The following is a 19,005-nucleotide window of genomic DNA, read 5'->3' on the forward strand; positions in this document are numbered from 1 at the left end:
CTGGATGATGAAATAATCTGTACAACAAACCCCCATGACACAAGTTTACCTATGTAAAAAACCTGCATATTTGCCCTGGAACTTAATATAAAAGTTAAAAAAAGGAAAGTTGATTGTGATTGTACTTGCAAGTATGATTATGTTATAAAAATAACAACCTACTACTCATCTAAATGTTTTAGAGAGACCAACTCACTGGAGATTATAGAATCTAGTTTCTAGAATAATAGAGTTTGGGTACAAGAAAACAATTTAAAATAAATTATAATAATATATTTTATAATCTAGTCTATATTAGTATCAGGTGGGTGTTTTTTCTTTTTTATCCAAGAGAATAATGTGACTATGAATTGGGTTTTAAAACATCCCAGAAAACTTTGTTAAAAGGTGATCTTGGATTAGGCTTTATATGTAAATCATCTGAAGATAACAGTAAAGACTGTCAGTCAAAAATGTTGTTTGCCACACTCCTCCTTCTCACCCCAAGTCTCACATTCACAGACTTTTCTTTTAATTTTAAAAGGGTTGTTAATTTAGACACAACTTTACCATGAATGAGCAAGTTTGGACGGATAACTTGAAACAGTGGAGTGAACCAGAGCTTCTGTTTACAATTATGCGAGCTCATCACTGCACACATACTCATGTACTAGGGAACAGATGGGGATAAAATGCAGTGCATATTGTGATGTCCAGGTCATGTGCCCTTCATGGAGTTTGTTCCGCTTAAAAGAGCGCCACCCTAGTGCATTTGCACAAAGGTACCTATTGCCCAAGAGTAGCCCTGGGTTGGAGAACGCTTTGAAGGAAGACAGACCTTAAAAACAAGAATGGGGTGAAAATAGTACAATGTTTCACTCTTGCTATTTCTCAATTTTGCCCATTACTAGTGTAAGTTGATTGAATATCTACCCTAGAAAGTGCCTATTGCATATTATTAGTCAAGTAAACATTAGCTGATGAAAGGAATGGAAAAGGAAGTCTCACTCTGAAACCAATGCAAGAGAAAGGCCATAGTCCATTTCTTATTGTGTACATCTTTATCAATGCTTAAGAAATAAACCTTGATATGTGAGCATAGCATCATATTAGGAACATCTAGTCTAATTCCTTCTTGTAAATTTTTCTAACAGGAAAAATATCCCACACACTGCCACTTTAATTACAGTGAATGACAAAGGTCTCACAGTGATAAGGCATGACAATCAGGCTGGTTTTTATTAGACACGAGGGGATGGTTGAAGGCATGATAATCTAGGGAAGAAAGATGTTTGCTAATGTTTACATACTTAGCTCCCACTGGCATTTTACCAGCTTGGAGGTTTGCACTGTCCCTCTTAATCTGAGAAAGTGCATCCAGATTCACAGCAAGACCTCAAGGAGAGCCAGATGATGGGGCAGATGGCAGATGACTAATTTGGCAAGCCTTGATGAGTGGAAATTGTTTGTTTTAATTGCTTGTCAAGTCCAGTACCTACATTAAAGTTAAGGACCTAGCACTTTCACAGAAAATGAAATACTACAAAGTAAATAAGAAGGACTTCGTATGAGGGAGGGATAAAGAGGGCAGGGAGAGAATAGTGGCAAAATGTGGTAAAGGGAATATTACATTTCTGACAATTGTATTTCTGTGATCTTATTATTTCATCCAAGTATGTATAGATAACAGAAATGTAATTTCTAAATCCATAAAGCCTTTCTATTTTTTCTATTTTCAACATAGAAATGTTGTGAAATAAAAATTAAGAAAAAATATTTGAAGACAGGAAAACAATAAAGAATAAGAATATATATATCTGCAGTTATGTTAGTTGATATTTGATACGATGTATTAAAAATCATTTGCCATGTTTAAATTTTACCAAACTCATCTTTGAAATACAAAGTATAAAAATTTACAAAGTTAAATGTTCATATTGGGAAGGCTAGATCAAGGCAGACTACTCAAAAACCATGTTATTCATAGAAGACAATCATTTATAATTTTGATATATATCAGGTTTTTTAGTTTTCAGTTATGAGGTTATTTTCCCTTACACTATATAGTAGCTGCACTTAAAGACTATTGTAAGTCAACAAAAGAGGTAAAGTACAGATCAATTCAATTTTAGATAGATCAGCAGATAGGAGTATATATAATATATTGATTTACCTTTCATCTGTCTGTGGTATAGAACACCTATGTCTTCCATAGGTGCAAATCTATTAGTAAAGGTCTACAATGCCAAAGGTTCTTTTCATTTGGTTCAAGGATTGTTTAGAAAGTGTTTAGTAGGTCGGGCACGGTGGCTCACGCCTGTAATCCCAGCACTTTGGAAGGCCGAGGCGGGCGGATCACGAGGTCAGGAAACTATCCTGGCTAACACGGTGAAACCCCGTCTCTACTAAAAGTACAAAACAAATTAGCCAGGCGTGGTGGAAGGCGCCTGTACTCCCAGCTACTCGGGAGGCTGAGGCAGGAGAATGGCATGAACCAGGGAGGCGGAGCTTGCAGTGAGCCTAGATCATGCCACTGCGCTCCAGCCTGGGCGACAGAGCAAGACTCCGTCTCAAAAAAAAAAAAAAAAAAGAAAAGAAAAAAAGTGTTTAGTTAATTGCAGCAGTCTCTTATGTTTTATCACTTTGGGAGTCAATAAAACGGTGGTGGAAGATAAAGATTCAGATAATACATAATAGAATTTTTTTGTAAAGGGATACCAATTTTTATACTGAAAAATATTTCTAGTTTTATGTAATGAAAATTATGAAACACATTTCCTATTTGCTATTAGTTTTTTCTTTAATACATTTAATTATGTAGAATATGAAATTTCTGAAATATAAATTTGTTTTAATTTTTAAACTCATTTGGCCCTAATCACATCTGATAAAGATATTTTAAAACATTGATACATATTTTTTATATTTAAAAATATCAGTACAAATGAAAGCAATAAAATCCAGGAGTATACTAACAGAGTAATGCATGGTCATTGTATATGATTCATTCAAGTATATAAGGATGGTTTAATAATTGCAATTTATCAATAATTTACCCTAATCAGATTTTTTAAAAGTCTCAAAACTGTGAAAAAGTGTATGATAGATTGCAATATTCAAGTCTGAAATAAATCCCTAGTTTTGAAGTAAAAGTAGAATTCTAGAATACAAAACGTGATGAAATGTAGACTGAGTTAAGGGAAGCATTTCCATGAGAATTAGATAAAAGACAGGAATGACTACTAGCCATCAATTGAAAAAAATTATCCTAGAAATGTGTTCATAACAATTAAGCTGGATTTACCAATAACACTCAGCACAAAACCTTGCTTTGTAGATAGTGAAACCAAGACTCAAAGTGATGAAGTGATTTGCTCAAGTTCATTCAGTTTTTAAAAGTGGAGGAACCCGTGTTTGATTCTGGCTCCATTCTAGTTCTCTTTTATTTTCTTAATTTGTTAGAAGTTTTTTGTAGGGAAAGGGTGTCACTTTGTTGCCTTGGCTGGTATCCTGACCTCAAGCAATCCTCTGGCCTCAGCCTACAAAAGTGTTGGGATTTCAGGCACAAGCCACCACACCTGGCCTTCCTTTATATATATTCTTTACCTTTTTTTTTTTTCATTCTAGTTCTCAGTGTCTCTGAAGTCCATATATTTGTTTAACAAATGTTTACTGAACATCTATGCCTGTTTACTGATGTTTACTGAGCATCTGCTATATGCCTGCTTTCCAAGGTGCTGAGCAGACAAAGGGCCTATCTCTTATGAGGCTTGCATTCTAATGTGGAGACATATAATAAAAAGTTAAACATGCAGATATACAGTGTAAATTCACATAGCAAAACTAAACAAAAACCAAAAAAAAACCAACAAAATGAAAAGAAAGCAGAATACAATGTATGGGAACCTGATGTCTATTTTAGATAAGGTGGTCAGAAAAGGCTGTTTTGAAAAGGTGACATTTGAGCAAATTATTAAATACAAGTTCTTATAGGCTATAAGAACTTTGGATTTTATAGTCAGTGCAATTAGAAGCCAAGGGATGTTCTCAGTAGGAGAGTGACATGAACAATTCACATTTTTGAAAAAAACATTCTGGTCTCTGTATGGAGAAAGAATAAACATGAATGCGTTTCTCAGGGTTCCCTAGAGAAACAGAACCAAAAATATTTAAGTTACTGGATATCCAAAAGAGCAAACACAAAGAAAGGACTTTACCAAGGAAGGAGATAGTGCATTTTGGGTTGTAAGCACAATAGTTGTATCATGTTAGGTGGAAGTAAGACCTGTTATTTTCTTTATTTGGAGATTAAGTACAGATTAAGAAGTTGTGTATTTGTGCCAAGTTAACAAGGGGTGGGCTTATGATAGTTAATTTTCTATGCCAATTTGTCTGGGCCACGGAATGCACAGATAGCATATATATACAAGAATATATACACACATATGTATGCTATACATAGCACACACACACAGATTTATTTAAAATGTGCTATATAGTCTTGGCTCACACAATTATGGAGGCTGAGAAGTCTCACAATCTGCCATCTACAAGCGAGAGACCCCAAAAACCTAGTGGTATAGTTTAAAGGCCTGAGAGTTAGAGTGCCAATGGTACAGATTCCAGTTTGGATATGAAGGCTCGAGAACCAAAAGTGCCAAGGACTGGAGATCTATGTCTCAGTTCAAGCAGTCAGGCAGAGAGAAAATTCCATTTTCCTCTGCCTTTTTATTCTATCCATGCCTGCAACAGATGGGATAATACTCACCCACACTGGGGAGGGTCATGTGCTCTACTCAGTACACCAATTCAATGCTAGTCTTTTCTGAAAACGCCCTTATGGATACACTCAGAAATAATGTTTAGCCAGCATTCTGGGCATCCTGTGGCCCAATCAAGTGACAGATAAAATTAACCATCACAAGCCCATCCCTTGTCAGCATAACACCCATATGCATCTCCTTAATCTGTACTTAGTCTCCAAATAAAGACAATAAAAGGTAATGATTTCCTATAACATGATACAACTATTATGCCTACAACCCAAAATGCACTAACTTTGTCCCCAGAAGAGAAGGTGAAGTCTTTTTTGATGTTTGCTTTTCTCCTTGATATCCTGTAACTTAAATACCATGGTGTAAAATTAACAATACTTAAATATTATGACATAAAGTCATACATCTTATGTTTCATGATAAGGAAATAAGAGAGGAAAAGAAATGGACACACCCACACACAAAATGTATTCATAACACAATAAGGAATAAATAGTTATGGCAATTACGTACTCATGTCTATCAGTGGTCACATGATCATAGCTGGTATTTATAACTACCTTTCTCTACTACCCATTTCATACTCCCTTTGCCTTCAGCAAGCACCTCAGTTGGTTATGGTGCTTTACCTGTTGAGGTGACCCAAGCATTCATTCCAAAATACCTTGGATCATACTAGTCCTGCTTTGATTGGGTAGTTGTAGTTTTCCATTGAATTTCATCACTGCACATGGTAATACTAAGAGACGCCTAGAGGAATGTCCTGTATTAGAGACATACTCTTCCTTATTACCTCCATTGTGGAGTAGTAATATTGATAGAATCTGCTACTATCCTTCGTAGTCAGGAACAATTATCCCAGCCAGCTTAGCAATTCCCTTCTTTGCCTGTTGATTCAGAGGAATGAGGAGCCCAAAGTGGCTGCACGGCAGTCACTTCCAATTCAATGGAATAACTGTTGTGTCTCCTGGTAGAGTACAATGTTTGGAAACCTGGCCTATTTAAATAGGGGGGTCAGAGAAAGCTTTTCTGAGAGAATGACATTTGAAAAAAAATGAATACAGATTCTTACAAGCTATGATAAAGAATTTGGATTTTACAGTAAGTTTAATGAGAAGCCAAAGGGTGTTTTTAGTGACATGAATGATTTATATTTTAAAAAATATTATTCTGTTCTCTGGGTTGATAATGAATTAATGGGAGCAAATAGGAAATCCTGGACATTAGTTAGGAGGCTGCTGTGTAAGTCCAGGGAAGAGATAGCAGTGTTTTGGATTCAATGACTATAGCAGTGGAAGTGACAAGTTTGGACCCACTTGGGGATGTATTTTGAACATAGACATAACAAAACTTGCCATCTCTGCATAACTATAATAGCATTCGTTAATAGTCATTGAAAATAGATGCTGCTTCTTATGTGGTCTTTAATATTTTGTGTTTTGATGTTTACTACAATGCTAGATTTTTTAATGCCCAATAATATGCATTAATCCAAAGTACATTTATTAACATTTCTGAAAAGGAAAGTACTTACTGGTGTTAAATCAGGAAAAGAATTTGTTATCAAGTTACCATATTTTATGTAGGAAGCCTCTGAATTTTGCACACACAATATATACATTACTTAAATATACTGCTCACTGCTTTCCTTGCTATGTGCCTTGTAAAACTACAGAAGCCCTTACAAAACAACTTGGAAATTTTTATCAGTAATTATTTTTTCATGATATTGGGAGAAGAGTAGATGCCAAATAAATAATTATTCATTTCTTAATTGATAAACTGATATTTTGCAATAGGCATTTGATTTGAGAGTTAGGTAATTCTCTCTCTCTCTCTTTTTTTTTTTTTTTAATTCCCGTCATCTTTTCTTTGTAAGCAAATAGAGTGCTGGTTTCATAGCCAGAACAAGCTTGGAGGCAATAATTAATTTTCAGTATTAATATAGATATTGTTAAGTTTTCTTTATTTTACTTTTAATATATTTTCCCAATGAATTAAATTAATACACTGTTAACCAACCTTTTTATGTTGCTACCAACTTTTTTATTTTTTACCGAATGAGGATTATATGGTTCACACACTGTTGGATATAAATCTTAAGAAAAAATAAAAAGCCTGTGTCTGTAAGTATAGTTACATTTGTAACAGAATCAATACTAAATAGAATAATTGAGGATTTTATTAGGTAGGACTTCATATATAGCTTTACTCCTGGAGTTACATTTGGAATGAAAATTTTAGGAAGCACATGTACATTTTGGATTTTTGATGCTTGAACTCTTGTAGGCTTATAGTTTAAGGACTTTATAATAGTATCGACAAAGGGGGCTGAATTTTGTTAAACTTGTTTTGGCTGCTGAAGACAATTTTTCAATTGTGTTTTGATAAACAGCTTTGTGAAATCGATGAAACTTGATGGTTTAAGCATTGTCTTGCATACATTGCTTGATTGTAAAATCAATTGACAAATGAAAATTGTGAGTTACTCAGTGGAGGCTCCACAAAGACAACTACAAATGATTTCAATGAACCTATCCAAACCAGTTCTTTAAAAATCAAGTGTGTCTTTCAAGATAAAATTTATGATGAATATACTGTGGATTCTAGATACTTTGAATCAAACATAAATGAAAGCCTCACTGAGACAAAAATATCTACTAAATTGAACAGCATGTAGTAAAAAAAACTGCAAAGACTAGAATGTTTGGCAAATAGAGTATTGTGATTAATCTAATTTTCTGTTTTTTGGAGCATCTTTTTTTGTCAAAAAATATTTCTAAACATTATTTATTCAAATTTTCCATTTTAAGAAGGTATATACAAAACTTACCTGATCATTTGTTGAGCAATAGCAATTTTTTTTTAGTTGAGGGCCATTTTCTGAATATGAGTTATAATTGTTCTTGTATCAATTAAATGAATTATTTCAATGTAGAGTAGCATATATTCATTATAAGAAGTTTAAACAAAATCCTAAGTATTTATAATATACAAATATTTAAATGATATCAACATTGAGAACTTATGAATTTATAACTATCCAGATTCAAGTAATATTGTATAATATTATATTGGGTCTAATATTATATACCTTTTTATATATGTAGAATGGGAATTGTGTAAAACTACCTAGGTATTGCAGTTATAGTAATAGATGCATCTCTCAAAGGTTGTTTATGCTTCTATAGAAAAGGTCAGAATATACCAAATATTTTGAAAATATTTTCATTTAGATTATTACATATTGATTTTTATATTAATATTAAAGTATGAGTCTTATTTCCAATTGAGAGAAACTATACAACATAAATTATACATAGGTTGCAATGTGTTATTGGATATACTTTAGAAATGGTGCAGCAAATTTATTAATGGATGCTTATATTACCCCCATAATTAGTTGTATTAAAATATGTTCATCCTCATTGGAATTTGAAATAATTAAAATATGTATTTCATAAACTCATATAATAATACCGTTTCTCAGCAGTCATAAGTTTATAAAGATTTTGTATAAATTTACTGAGAGCAATAAAATAAGGATCATGGATTAAGGTTTTTCCAAAAGGACCTTTAATGTATAATGAAAAACATCTTGGACTTTGATCTTGATTTATAAGGAATATGCACATCAATCAATTTTTCTTGTTCTCCTGCTTATGTTGAATATCGTTTCTTGGGTGCTTGTTTTAATAATAAGAGAACATTTCACAGAGCCAATAAAATGTTGTTATGATTAGGAATGATTTTGTAATTTCATTATATAGTTAGCAAATTCAGTCAAACCAAGCACAATAGTTAAAATTACTCAAAGTCAAAAGCATATAACACTAGAATTTAATCCTTTCTGTATGTAACATTTTAGCAGGCGGGGCCAATATTCATCATCATCTTGATGGTATTGATAACATGACAATGTAAAATATCTATTGCTTGAAAATCCTACTTCCTTTTAATTCAGTTCTCAGCCATCTCTAAGATGTGTCACTCATTCTTATGGTCCAAGATGATGGCTCATGTTTTAGCCATGACATCTGCATTTCTGGCATCAGGCTGGAAGAAATTATGAAGCAACCAGGCAAAGTCAGGCTTCAACCATGTTTGAAATCAAGTTCTGGGAAGGTGTCGTGCAACATGTCAGAACTTAGTCCATTGGCCAAACTTACCTCTAAGGGAAGGAGAGAAATATAATCTTTATTTTGGGTGACCACGTGTCCAGCTAAAAATTGTGCAGTCTATTACAATGAAGGAAGAGGAAAATGGATATTAAAGATTTTAGAGGTCTTTACCATAGCATCCATCCGTATCACTCTACAAAATCTGCATTATCAAAGGCAATAAATGAATTCCAGCATGGTGTATAAGGGGCTTGGAGGGAGCAATGGAAGAGTAGCATGGAGGTTATAAGCTGATAGGACCCTGGAGAGAGAGGAAGTGATTTTTTAACATTTATTTAATATGGGATTTAGAGACAAATAGTCTAAAGATTGTTTTAGTGCTACTCTAACAACATACCACAGAGTAGGTGGCTTAAAATAATAGCGATTTATTCTCTCACTGTTCCAGAGGTTAGAAATTCAAAACCAAGGTGACAGCAGGCTCATTCTCCCTCTGAAACTCCAGGTAGAATTCTTCCTTGCCACTCCCTAACTGCTGGTGGTAGCCATCAATCTTTGGCATTCCTTGGCTTATACTTATATAGCTCTACCCTTTGCCTTTCTGGTCACGGGGCTTTCTTCCCTGATTGTCTTTGTGTGCACATGGTATTTTCCTCTTCTTATAGCAGGGCTGTCCAACTTTGAGCTTCCCTGGTCCACACTGAAAAAAGAATTGTCTTGGGTTGCACGTAAATACGCTAACACTAACCATAGCTGATTCAAAAAAATATACTGTGGGTTTTTAAAAAATATGTATTTATTTATGAGATGGAGTCTCGCTCTGTCGCCCAGGCTGGAGTGCAGTGGCGCGATCTTGGCTCACTGCAAACTCCGCCTCCCGGGTTCACGCCATTCTCCTGCCTCAGCCTCCCGAGTAGCTGGGACTACAGGCGCCCGCCACCATGCCCGGCTAATTTTTTGTATTTTTAGTAGAGATGGAGTTTCTCCGTGTTGGCCAGGATGGTCTCGATCTCCTGACCTCGTGATCCGCCCGCCTCGGCCTCCTAAAGTACTGGGATTACAGGCATGAGCCACTTAGCCCAGCAAAAAATATAATGTTTTAAGAAAGTTTATGAATTTGTGTTGGGTCGCATTCAAAGCCATCCTGGGCTGCATGTGGCCTGATAGCTTCAGGTTGAACAAGCTTTATTATCATTATGCTGAATTAGGGAACACCCAAATGACCTCATCTTAATTTGATTTACATCTAGGAAGACCCTGTTTCCAAATAAGGTCACATTCTAGGTAATGGGAATTAGGACTTCAACTTATCTTTTAGGGACACATAATTTAGCTGGTAACAGAGTATTTCCAGAGAATACACTGTTTGGGGAACTTTAGAAATCCAGACTTTAAAAGTTTGGGCTTTGTTTTTATAATGAATTTCCACTGTGGTCACAGACATACACTATTTTTCAAGATTTTTGGATTAAGATTTTTGTTATTTTTGATGTGCTCATAGGCAAAAACAGGCTTTAAGGTGATCTTAATTGTCAGGCTATACCCATCTAGATGTTTTCCTTCCTCTACAGGAATTCATCCCTTTGAAAACAACATCAGACATCATGACATCATTTTTACTTCTGTGTATATAAGACATGAGTCTTATATATATATATTACATGAGGTAATATATACCTTATATATATTATATAAGGCAATATGTTACCTTATATATATTATAATATATAAGGTAATATGTTACCATATGTAATACCATATATAATACATTACTAAGCCGTGTTCGTAGTGTGTTTGCAGTCTCCACCTTGTATCTGGCCTTAAATTCAGCATATCTTATGTAACTTACCTGAAGAAGTTTCATTTCCAAACCATTTTCTTTAACTTTACATACCACTGTTAATAGATTTATAATATATATTTTTAGTCTACTTAAGATTAGAGTCAGTACATTGAGTGGTGAAGATAGTGCTCTGGGGGGTATATAAACCATAAGAATAGTATCTAAAAGTCTGGCTTCTGGAAGTCACACCCAATTTTTTTTTTTTTTTTTTTTTCTTTTGAGACAGAGTCTCAGTCTGTTGCCCAGGCTAGAGTGCAGTGGCGTGATCTCGGCTTACCGCAACCTCCACCTCCCAGATTCAAGCGATTCTCCTGCCTCAGTCTCCCAAATAGCTGGGATTATAGGCATGAGCCACCATGCCCAGCTAATTTTTGTATTTTTAATAGAGACAGGGTTTCTTCATGTTGGCTAGTTTGGGAACCCCTGACCTCAGGTAATCCACCTGCCTCGGCCTCCCAAAGTGCTGGTATTACAGGTGTGAACCACCATCCCCAGCCACAAAATTAAAAAACAAACAAAAACAAAACAAAACAGAAAAACTTGTGTTAAACTTATGTGCTCACATAGGAACAGAACCTGGCAGACAGATTATTTGTTATCAGTCCATTATACCTCAGAAACTCATGAATATATACAGTGATATTCCAGTTGATAACAATAAAAATTGTATTTTTTACATATCTTGCTTGTAGTATATGTTTACAAATATTTCAATTTAGACCTAAAGACAGAAAGACCATTCAACCTATCAATCCCATTACTGGGTATATACCTAAAGGAATATAAATCATTTTATTATAAAGACATATGCCTGTGTATGCTCATTGCAGCACTATTCCCAATAGAAAAGACATGGAATCAACCTAAATGCCCATCTATAGTAGACTGGATAAATAAAATCTGGTACGTATATACCACGGAATACTATGCAACCATAAAAAAGAATGAAATCATGTCCTTTGGAGAGACATGAATGGAGCTAGAAGCTATTATCCTTAGCAAACTAAAGCAGGAACGGAAAACCAAATACTGAAAATTCTCACTTATAAGTGGGAGCTAAATGATGAGAACACATAGATACATAGAGGAGAAAAACATACCCTGGGGCCTATTGGAGAATGGAAGATGGGAGGAAGGAAGGATCAGGAAAAATAACTAATGAGTTCTAGGATTAATAGCTGGGTGATGAAATAATCTGTATGAATAACCCCCATGCCACAGGTTTACCTATGTAAACAAGCCTGCACATGTACCGCTAAACTTAAAATAAAAGTTAAAAAAATAATAAAAAAGCATGTTTGAGGTCTTGTAGGTGCAAGTTTATTTAGTAAAAAATTTACTCAGCTGAAACAGCTTATACAATAACTATGTTTTTAATATTACTGTTACTTTCACTATGTTTTGATTTTGATTTATTTACATTTGTAGAATTACTCAATTAGAAAACAGAGTAAATTATATGTCCTAAAAGTACAATGTTTAAATAAAAGTAAATGTATTTACTTGCTTTATATGGTCATAACAAATGGGATTAAGTTTATATCCTTGCTATGTATTTCTGTGGAGTGTATGCCTTCCTACTCTCTGTGATTAGCACATGTAATCTGGGAATTTAAAAGTGAAAATATTTATCAGTGTGTGGGTCTATCCCTCTTAATGACAATCAAAATATTTATATTCAGAGAACTGGGATAGGCTTGTGGAATAGAGAGTTTTGAGGAAGATATTATTGTGCATATCATATAAAGGTTATATAATTTCACGTTTATCTTCTTGTCTTTGCAGTGTGTGCAGGAACGGAGAATAAACTGAGCTCTCTCTCTGACCTGGAACAGCAGTACCGAGCCTTGCGCAAGTACTATGAAAACTGTGAGGTTGTCATGGGCAACCTGGAGATAACCAGCATTGAGCACAACCGAGACCTCTCCTTCCTGCGGGTAAAGCTGTGGTTTTCTTTCTCTTCTTTGTGAGGGAACAGTGGTGTCATGATGCATACAGGTAGACCTGCGTGATGATACCTGGAAGGTGTGCTCTTCTGCCTGGCAGGCACTGTGACTCTAGGCAAAAGATAAGAGATAGCGAAACACACCCAGGAAAAGAACAAGAGTAACAAAGCCATAATGACTGACGCTCCTGAGTTTAAAGTAGTTGCTGTTGCCCTAAGATTGATAAAAGAGTCTGTCACCATGTAGTACATGACATCTAGCAAATGTTTTTCTGACAAGCTGTGAACTAGGAGAGTCAGAGGACAAATCAGATAACAATTGATAATTTCAGGCAGTCATCTCCATTTCTGCCTCTTTTCTGCCACTTCAGACTTTTAGACTATTTTATATCACATAAGGAGACTAACACTGTTATTAAACAAAATAAAAAAGAAAATAAAAGAAAAGGGAAGGGAAGAAAAGCATGTGGTTTTGAAAACCTACAAGTTATTTAAAGTAGATTCATAGAAAAGTACTTACATAGATCAATACACGCATGAACACAAATGTGTATATGTATACTTGAAGTTGCTCAATCAGTCCTTTTGGAATTATTATTATTATTATTATTATTATTATTATTTTGCTTTCATTCATCTGTGCTATGTTAAACTGGCTATTAGTGCTAATGCTTCCAGTTTCTTTAATTTTGCTTTAACTGGAATATGTTTGGGAAAATCGGAACTTAAAGGGGACTTTGACAAAGTGAGATGGGGATGTGGTCTTTGCACAATTAAAAGTTTATTCTTAGACAAGAATTACTAATATACATTTTAAATAATAGCATCCCTAGAATATATTTGATCTTGTTTTCAGTAACCTTTACACACTTCTTAGAAGCACTTTCATATAAATTTATGTTAAATGTTTTGAATACTGATGTAGTAAACCGGTTATTGGATAGTAATTTATTAAAGAGATCTAAGATAATTTTAATAATTCTATACTTAGGTAAATAGTGAAAAGGAGTGAGATTTAAATATTTTGAGTGTACTAAATATGTCTAAAATTGGTAACAACCTCAGAAAATGAACCACCTCAAATCATTAATAACACTGTATGGCTTACAATATCCATTTTTAAAACGACTCTCATAGTTGGACTAGTAAAGCAAATGAACTGAAGGTATTTCCTTATTCTCTACTTGACTGACAGAGCTCTGTTTCTGTAAGTTATGTGTCAAAAGTTTTTAATAATTTTGATGGTTAATTTTGATGTCTTTGTTTATCAAAAGCAGATAGTTAAGGATATCCAAATCATAGAATTAGAGGGCCTTAAAAGAAACTACTTTTTTTTCTCTCTCTCTCTCTTTTGTTTTTTGTCTTTTGCTTTTTGAGATGGAGTCTCACTTGGTCACCCTGGCTGGAGTGCAGTGGCACGATCTCGGCTCACTGCAACCTCCGCCTCCCAGGTTCAAGCAATTTTCCTGCTTCAGCCTTCTGAGTAGTTGGAATTACAAGCGCATGCCGCCACGCCGGGCTTGTTTTTTGTACTTTAGTAGAGACGGAGTTTCACCATGTTGCCCAGGCTGGTCTCATATCCATGAGCTCAGACAATCCGCCCTTCTCGGCCTCCCAAAGTGCTGGTATTACAGGTGTGAGCCATCACGCCCGGCCCAAAAGAACTTACTTTTTCAGGGAGCTATTGTTTAAAGAAGTGAACACATATAAACCATCTTAGAACATATGACAAGAAACTCAATGACATTATAGAATAGACAAACTAACAAAGTAAGCTGAATTCTGAAGCAGGAAAAAGAAATAATTTAAGCAGTCTATTAGATTGGAATAATAGAAAAATTTTAAAATGCAATCTAAAGATCTGTGTTTTCCGTCTTATGTTTGCTTTACTTTTCTATACATGGAACTAAATTTCACTGATAATACAAATAGTCATGATTATTGTAAATGACAGTCGTTGTATTAAATAACATGAAAATGTCTTTTTATGTATTTTATAATAATTCTTATGGTCTTGTAAGGTAAAAGCATAGAATGATAAAAAATAGACTTTAGACCATTTTTAATCTTTAGCAATATGAAAGTAGCATGTAGATATTTTTGATATATGGTCTATACTGTGTTTGAAACTATTTGAATTAAAAAGTAAGATACGTTATTAGAATGAACAGATTTGCAAAAAGTAAGATAAGGAGGGCCAAGATTTCTGCCTGGATAAAAAGTAAGCTATTTCTTTTACAAAAGTAAATTTTGGTTGCTAACTACTAGCATCTCTAAAAAGTTCATCTAAACTTTGTACTAACCCATGTGCATATCTTTATGTTAATATATGTATTTAACGACAACCTTAATAGCACTTGGTTTTTGCTTCCTAACTTATTTTTTGTTTCACATATCTTTTGTTTTTTTATAAAAAAAAATTTCTATTATGACATATACCCATTCATGTCATATGCAGTATTATGTATTACACCTCTCTAATCCTTAGGAAAACACGTCTGCAATCCCAAGTAAACAATGGCATTTATTGTCCTTGACTTCAACAATCATGTTGAGGATTATAGATATGTAATACATAAGTCCTGTATATATATATATATATATATATATATATATATATGTGGGTATATATAGGCATATTACAAATATTGTATTTGTGTACATATATACATATATGATAATTGTGTTTTATATGTGATATGTATGTGTTGGTGTGTGGGTGTGAGATATAATATATATTATATATGAGATATAATATAATATATAATATTAATATAATGAGATATATATATATATATATATATATATGATCATCTTATTTGCTAAGACACAAATAAGAACCCAGAATCAGAAAGAAGTTGTGGTCTTATGTTAATGGTAGGGGTGGGGTGCGTGCTGGGTTATCTGAAGGATTCAGGAAAACTTGGCTTATTCTGAGGGATTGGCTTATTCTGAAGGATTCAGGAAACGTTTCATCAAAGGGGTGCTTGAATTAAATCATGAGAAAATGAACAGAAGCTCGTGAGGTGAGTGCGTTATAAGAGAAGGGCATTTCAATGGGAGTAGTATAAGGCTTAGAAGGAAGCCCCTGAATCAGAGTTGATAAATGTGTACTCATTGTGTCCTGTTTTAGACACTAGGCATATATGTGCAAATAAATCACATGTGACTCCTAATCCCAGGGAAGCTACAGTATAATGTTGATGAAGAAAAAGTTTCAGGTGGAGTAGAATATTCCTTTGGAGAGGTAGGAGATATCAGATCCAAGTGACAAGTTAACATTTTGTGATTGGATAAGGTAGTCAATGGAGATTAAAAAGAATAAGATCAATAAGTGGTTCAAGAGCAGAATACTCTTTAACCAGGTGTGGTGGTTCATGCCTGTAATCCCGCAATTCGGGAGGCTGAGGTGGGCAAATCTCTTGAGGTCAGAAGTTCGAGACCAGCCTGGCCAACATAGTGAAACCCCGTCTTGACTAAAAATACAAAAATTAGTTAGGTGTGGTTGTGGGCACCTGTACTTGGGAGGCTGAGGAAGGAGAATCGCTTGAACCCAGGAGGCAGAGGTTGCAGTGAGCTGAGATTATACCACTGCGCTCCAGCCTGTGCAACAGAGAGAGGCTCCATCTCCAAAAAAAAAAAAAAAAAAAAAAAAAAAACAGAATACTCTGGATGCCCCATTCCCTGTTTTCTGGTGAGCTCAATATTAAGTAGTTACTTTTCTTACTGGGCCCTGAAAGCAGAGACTATTTACCAAAATCTTTATAATACTACCGTATTGGATGATACATTATTTCAAATTACACTTTTGAATATGCTACAAAGCTCTCCATTTAATATAAAATTTCATTGTTTCCTAAAACCACATTATGGCTTATTAATGCTGATAGTAACTTCTCTCCACAATATATAATCTATCCAGTATTGGCACTTTATAGTAAGTGGAGTCCATGTAAAGAAAATATAGTGATTTTACCATTATTTCCTATAAGTTTCAAATTGTATGAGTGGATAATAAATCTGTATTTCTCCATTATATACATAGTTCTCATCTATATTTATGTAACTAGGACTCATTGACCAAATTTCTTATAAAGAGGAAGTTTCCCTTCCTCTAAGAATGACCCAAATGATATATTTAGAGGGTCAACAGTGATCTTAAATTTCATTCTGGATTCATTTATGTCTTTAGGAACTTAAGAAATTACTTTAGGTTTTAAAGGATTTTTCTTCCTTATTTTCATCTCTAGCTAGCAAGGTAGTAGTGTTTTGCTTTGTCATTTGTTTTATTTTGTATGAAACCACTCAAATTTCTATGAATTGTGACAATTTTCCCTGATATCTCGTTTATCTTGTTTACTATCTGCATATTCAACATTTATGACTAAGACAGTGATAAGACATAGTAAATATTTGTTATATATTTGTTGAATGGACAAGAGAATTAGTATTTGTCTTAAATTATAGATCCCAATTTCATATATGATCTATTGTCTAGATAAACATGTTAGTCTCTTTTCATAGTCATGTTATTTCAGTGTGCCCTCACACACAGGCCAGGTATGTGGGAATAAGACAATCAAAATCCTTTCCCATGAGGATTTGGAATTGTCACCAATAGCATTCAGTTTCTCTATTAGTTTCTTAACTACGTGAATACCACGACACAGCCATTTTTTGTCTTGCGGTTTGAATGTCAGAGAGAGCTATGCAGATAGAATGAAGTCAACACTGAAACAGAGATAGAGTAGAAAAAAGCAATATTTACCCCAAATGGTAATTTGGGGAACCATTCATTTCCATTTCCCACTCTACTTCTGAAGACGGATTGCATTCCAGCCATTCCTCTATTCTTGCAACTTTATAGTAATTTTGCCCTTAAACTAGAAAAAGATTGCTTCCTTTTACTACACTAAAATGCCTTGTCTAGTACATCTCCTGAGATTTCAAGAACACAGCAAAAGTGAGCCTTTGTAATTGGATTGAAGATGTACTTTTGAATAATTTTAATGTTTGTAGATACTTTCCTTAATCTTTGTTAGATACATTCTGTTGAAATGCTTTTAAATGCATTGTTTTCAAGATGCTTTTATTGTAGCAAACTTGATGCTTATCTCTGTACACACTTTTCATACCAGCTTTTTTGTAACCTCCAGTTTTTGCATTTCTTTTTGGGAAGAGAAATCCAGTTTACTGTGTTTAACATTCAACTCCCGAGGAACCACATTGCTGGCTAGAAAAAGGCCCTAAAACTTATTTATTATGTATTTTATCACTATCACAAGGTTAAGACATATAATAGAAAGCAGCAAGGCATAAAAATCACAGATTTTGCGCTATTGTCTTACACTTTGTGAACTCTTTAAAACAAGGCAAAATGTAGTAAGTAATGGGAATGAACTATTAGACCTTTTACTCTCATTAGAATTCGTGGGAGCTTTCCTCTCCTTTGTCATTCCATTGGTCTTCTTTGCTACTGCTAGCACTTAATAACTCACTGCTTCTAAAAAGGTGCCTGACCCACCAGCTTTTACACTTTAAATTTATTTTCTGTTTTATGTATTAGCTTTAAGCAAATAACTATAATGTGTCAATCATGTGTAAAGAAGTATGCTATGAAATGTAGAGTATATAGAGAGTGTTAACACCTATCCTCAGTCATTGCTATAATAGGTTATAATTTTTAATCTGTGGCTTGAATTTAGTTGTGTGCAAATTATTTTAGAAATAGTGTACATTAGGATTATGAGGAGATAAGTTTATTTAACTGTTGATGCATGGATGTGGAATAGTTACAATATCATAATTCATTGGGACTCTGTATGCTGTAGTCTATAGACCTTAAATTTTAGTCATTATATATGTCTTTTATTTCTAATAGATGAATAAAAATAAAGTAATATATGAAGATATCTTTTAAAATAACATTCATGCTCTATTATTGACAACAAAAGGCAATGACTTTGAAAAAGTCAGAAGGTATAGTTTTTTGAAGCAAAAAGATTAAGAAAAGATACTTTCTCTCAGATAATGAATAACAAACACATGCTATTATGAAAAGGTAACACATATGAAAAATAAAATTTGCTTTTATTATATATTTGGCAGAGCTATATGGCTGTTCTTGAATTTACAAGAATTAATGCCATCTAAAAATTTCTATTTTGAAAAAACAAAACTTTGGAGAAATCATGCAAATGGTTTATTTTTCTCTACGAGAGAAAATGTCCTATTTTTAAATTCAAATATAGCCTTTGTCTTTAGTTAATAATTAACATTTTATAATGCTATAGAACTGTCATCCTCTTTTATTAGGATATGTATGGTATTCTTCTGAGGATG

General features: G+C 34.0%; 1 protein-coding gene across 1 annotated transcript in view; it reads left to right on the forward strand.

The window, feature by feature from the left end:
- LOC117094169 (receptor tyrosine-protein kinase erbB-4) overlaps nt 1-19,005 on the forward strand; it is a 925,342-nt gene that overhangs the window by 411,562 nt on the left and 494,775 nt on the right. Inside the window, exon 2 of the mRNA XM_033229398.1 lies at nt 12,504-12,655. Coding sequence (XP_033085289.1) covers nt 12,504-12,655 — 152 coding nt within the window. The remainder of the gene's footprint in view (nt 1-12,503; nt 12,656-19,005) is intronic.

Source organism: Trachypithecus francoisi, unplaced genomic scaffold (genome assembly GCF_009764315.1).
Source record: "Trachypithecus francoisi isolate TF-2019V2 unplaced genomic scaffold, Tfra_2.0 Lachesis_group13, whole genome shotgun sequence".
In the NCBI taxonomy this organism is placed as follows: domain Eukaryota; kingdom Metazoa; phylum Chordata; class Mammalia; order Primates; family Cercopithecidae; genus Trachypithecus; species Trachypithecus francoisi.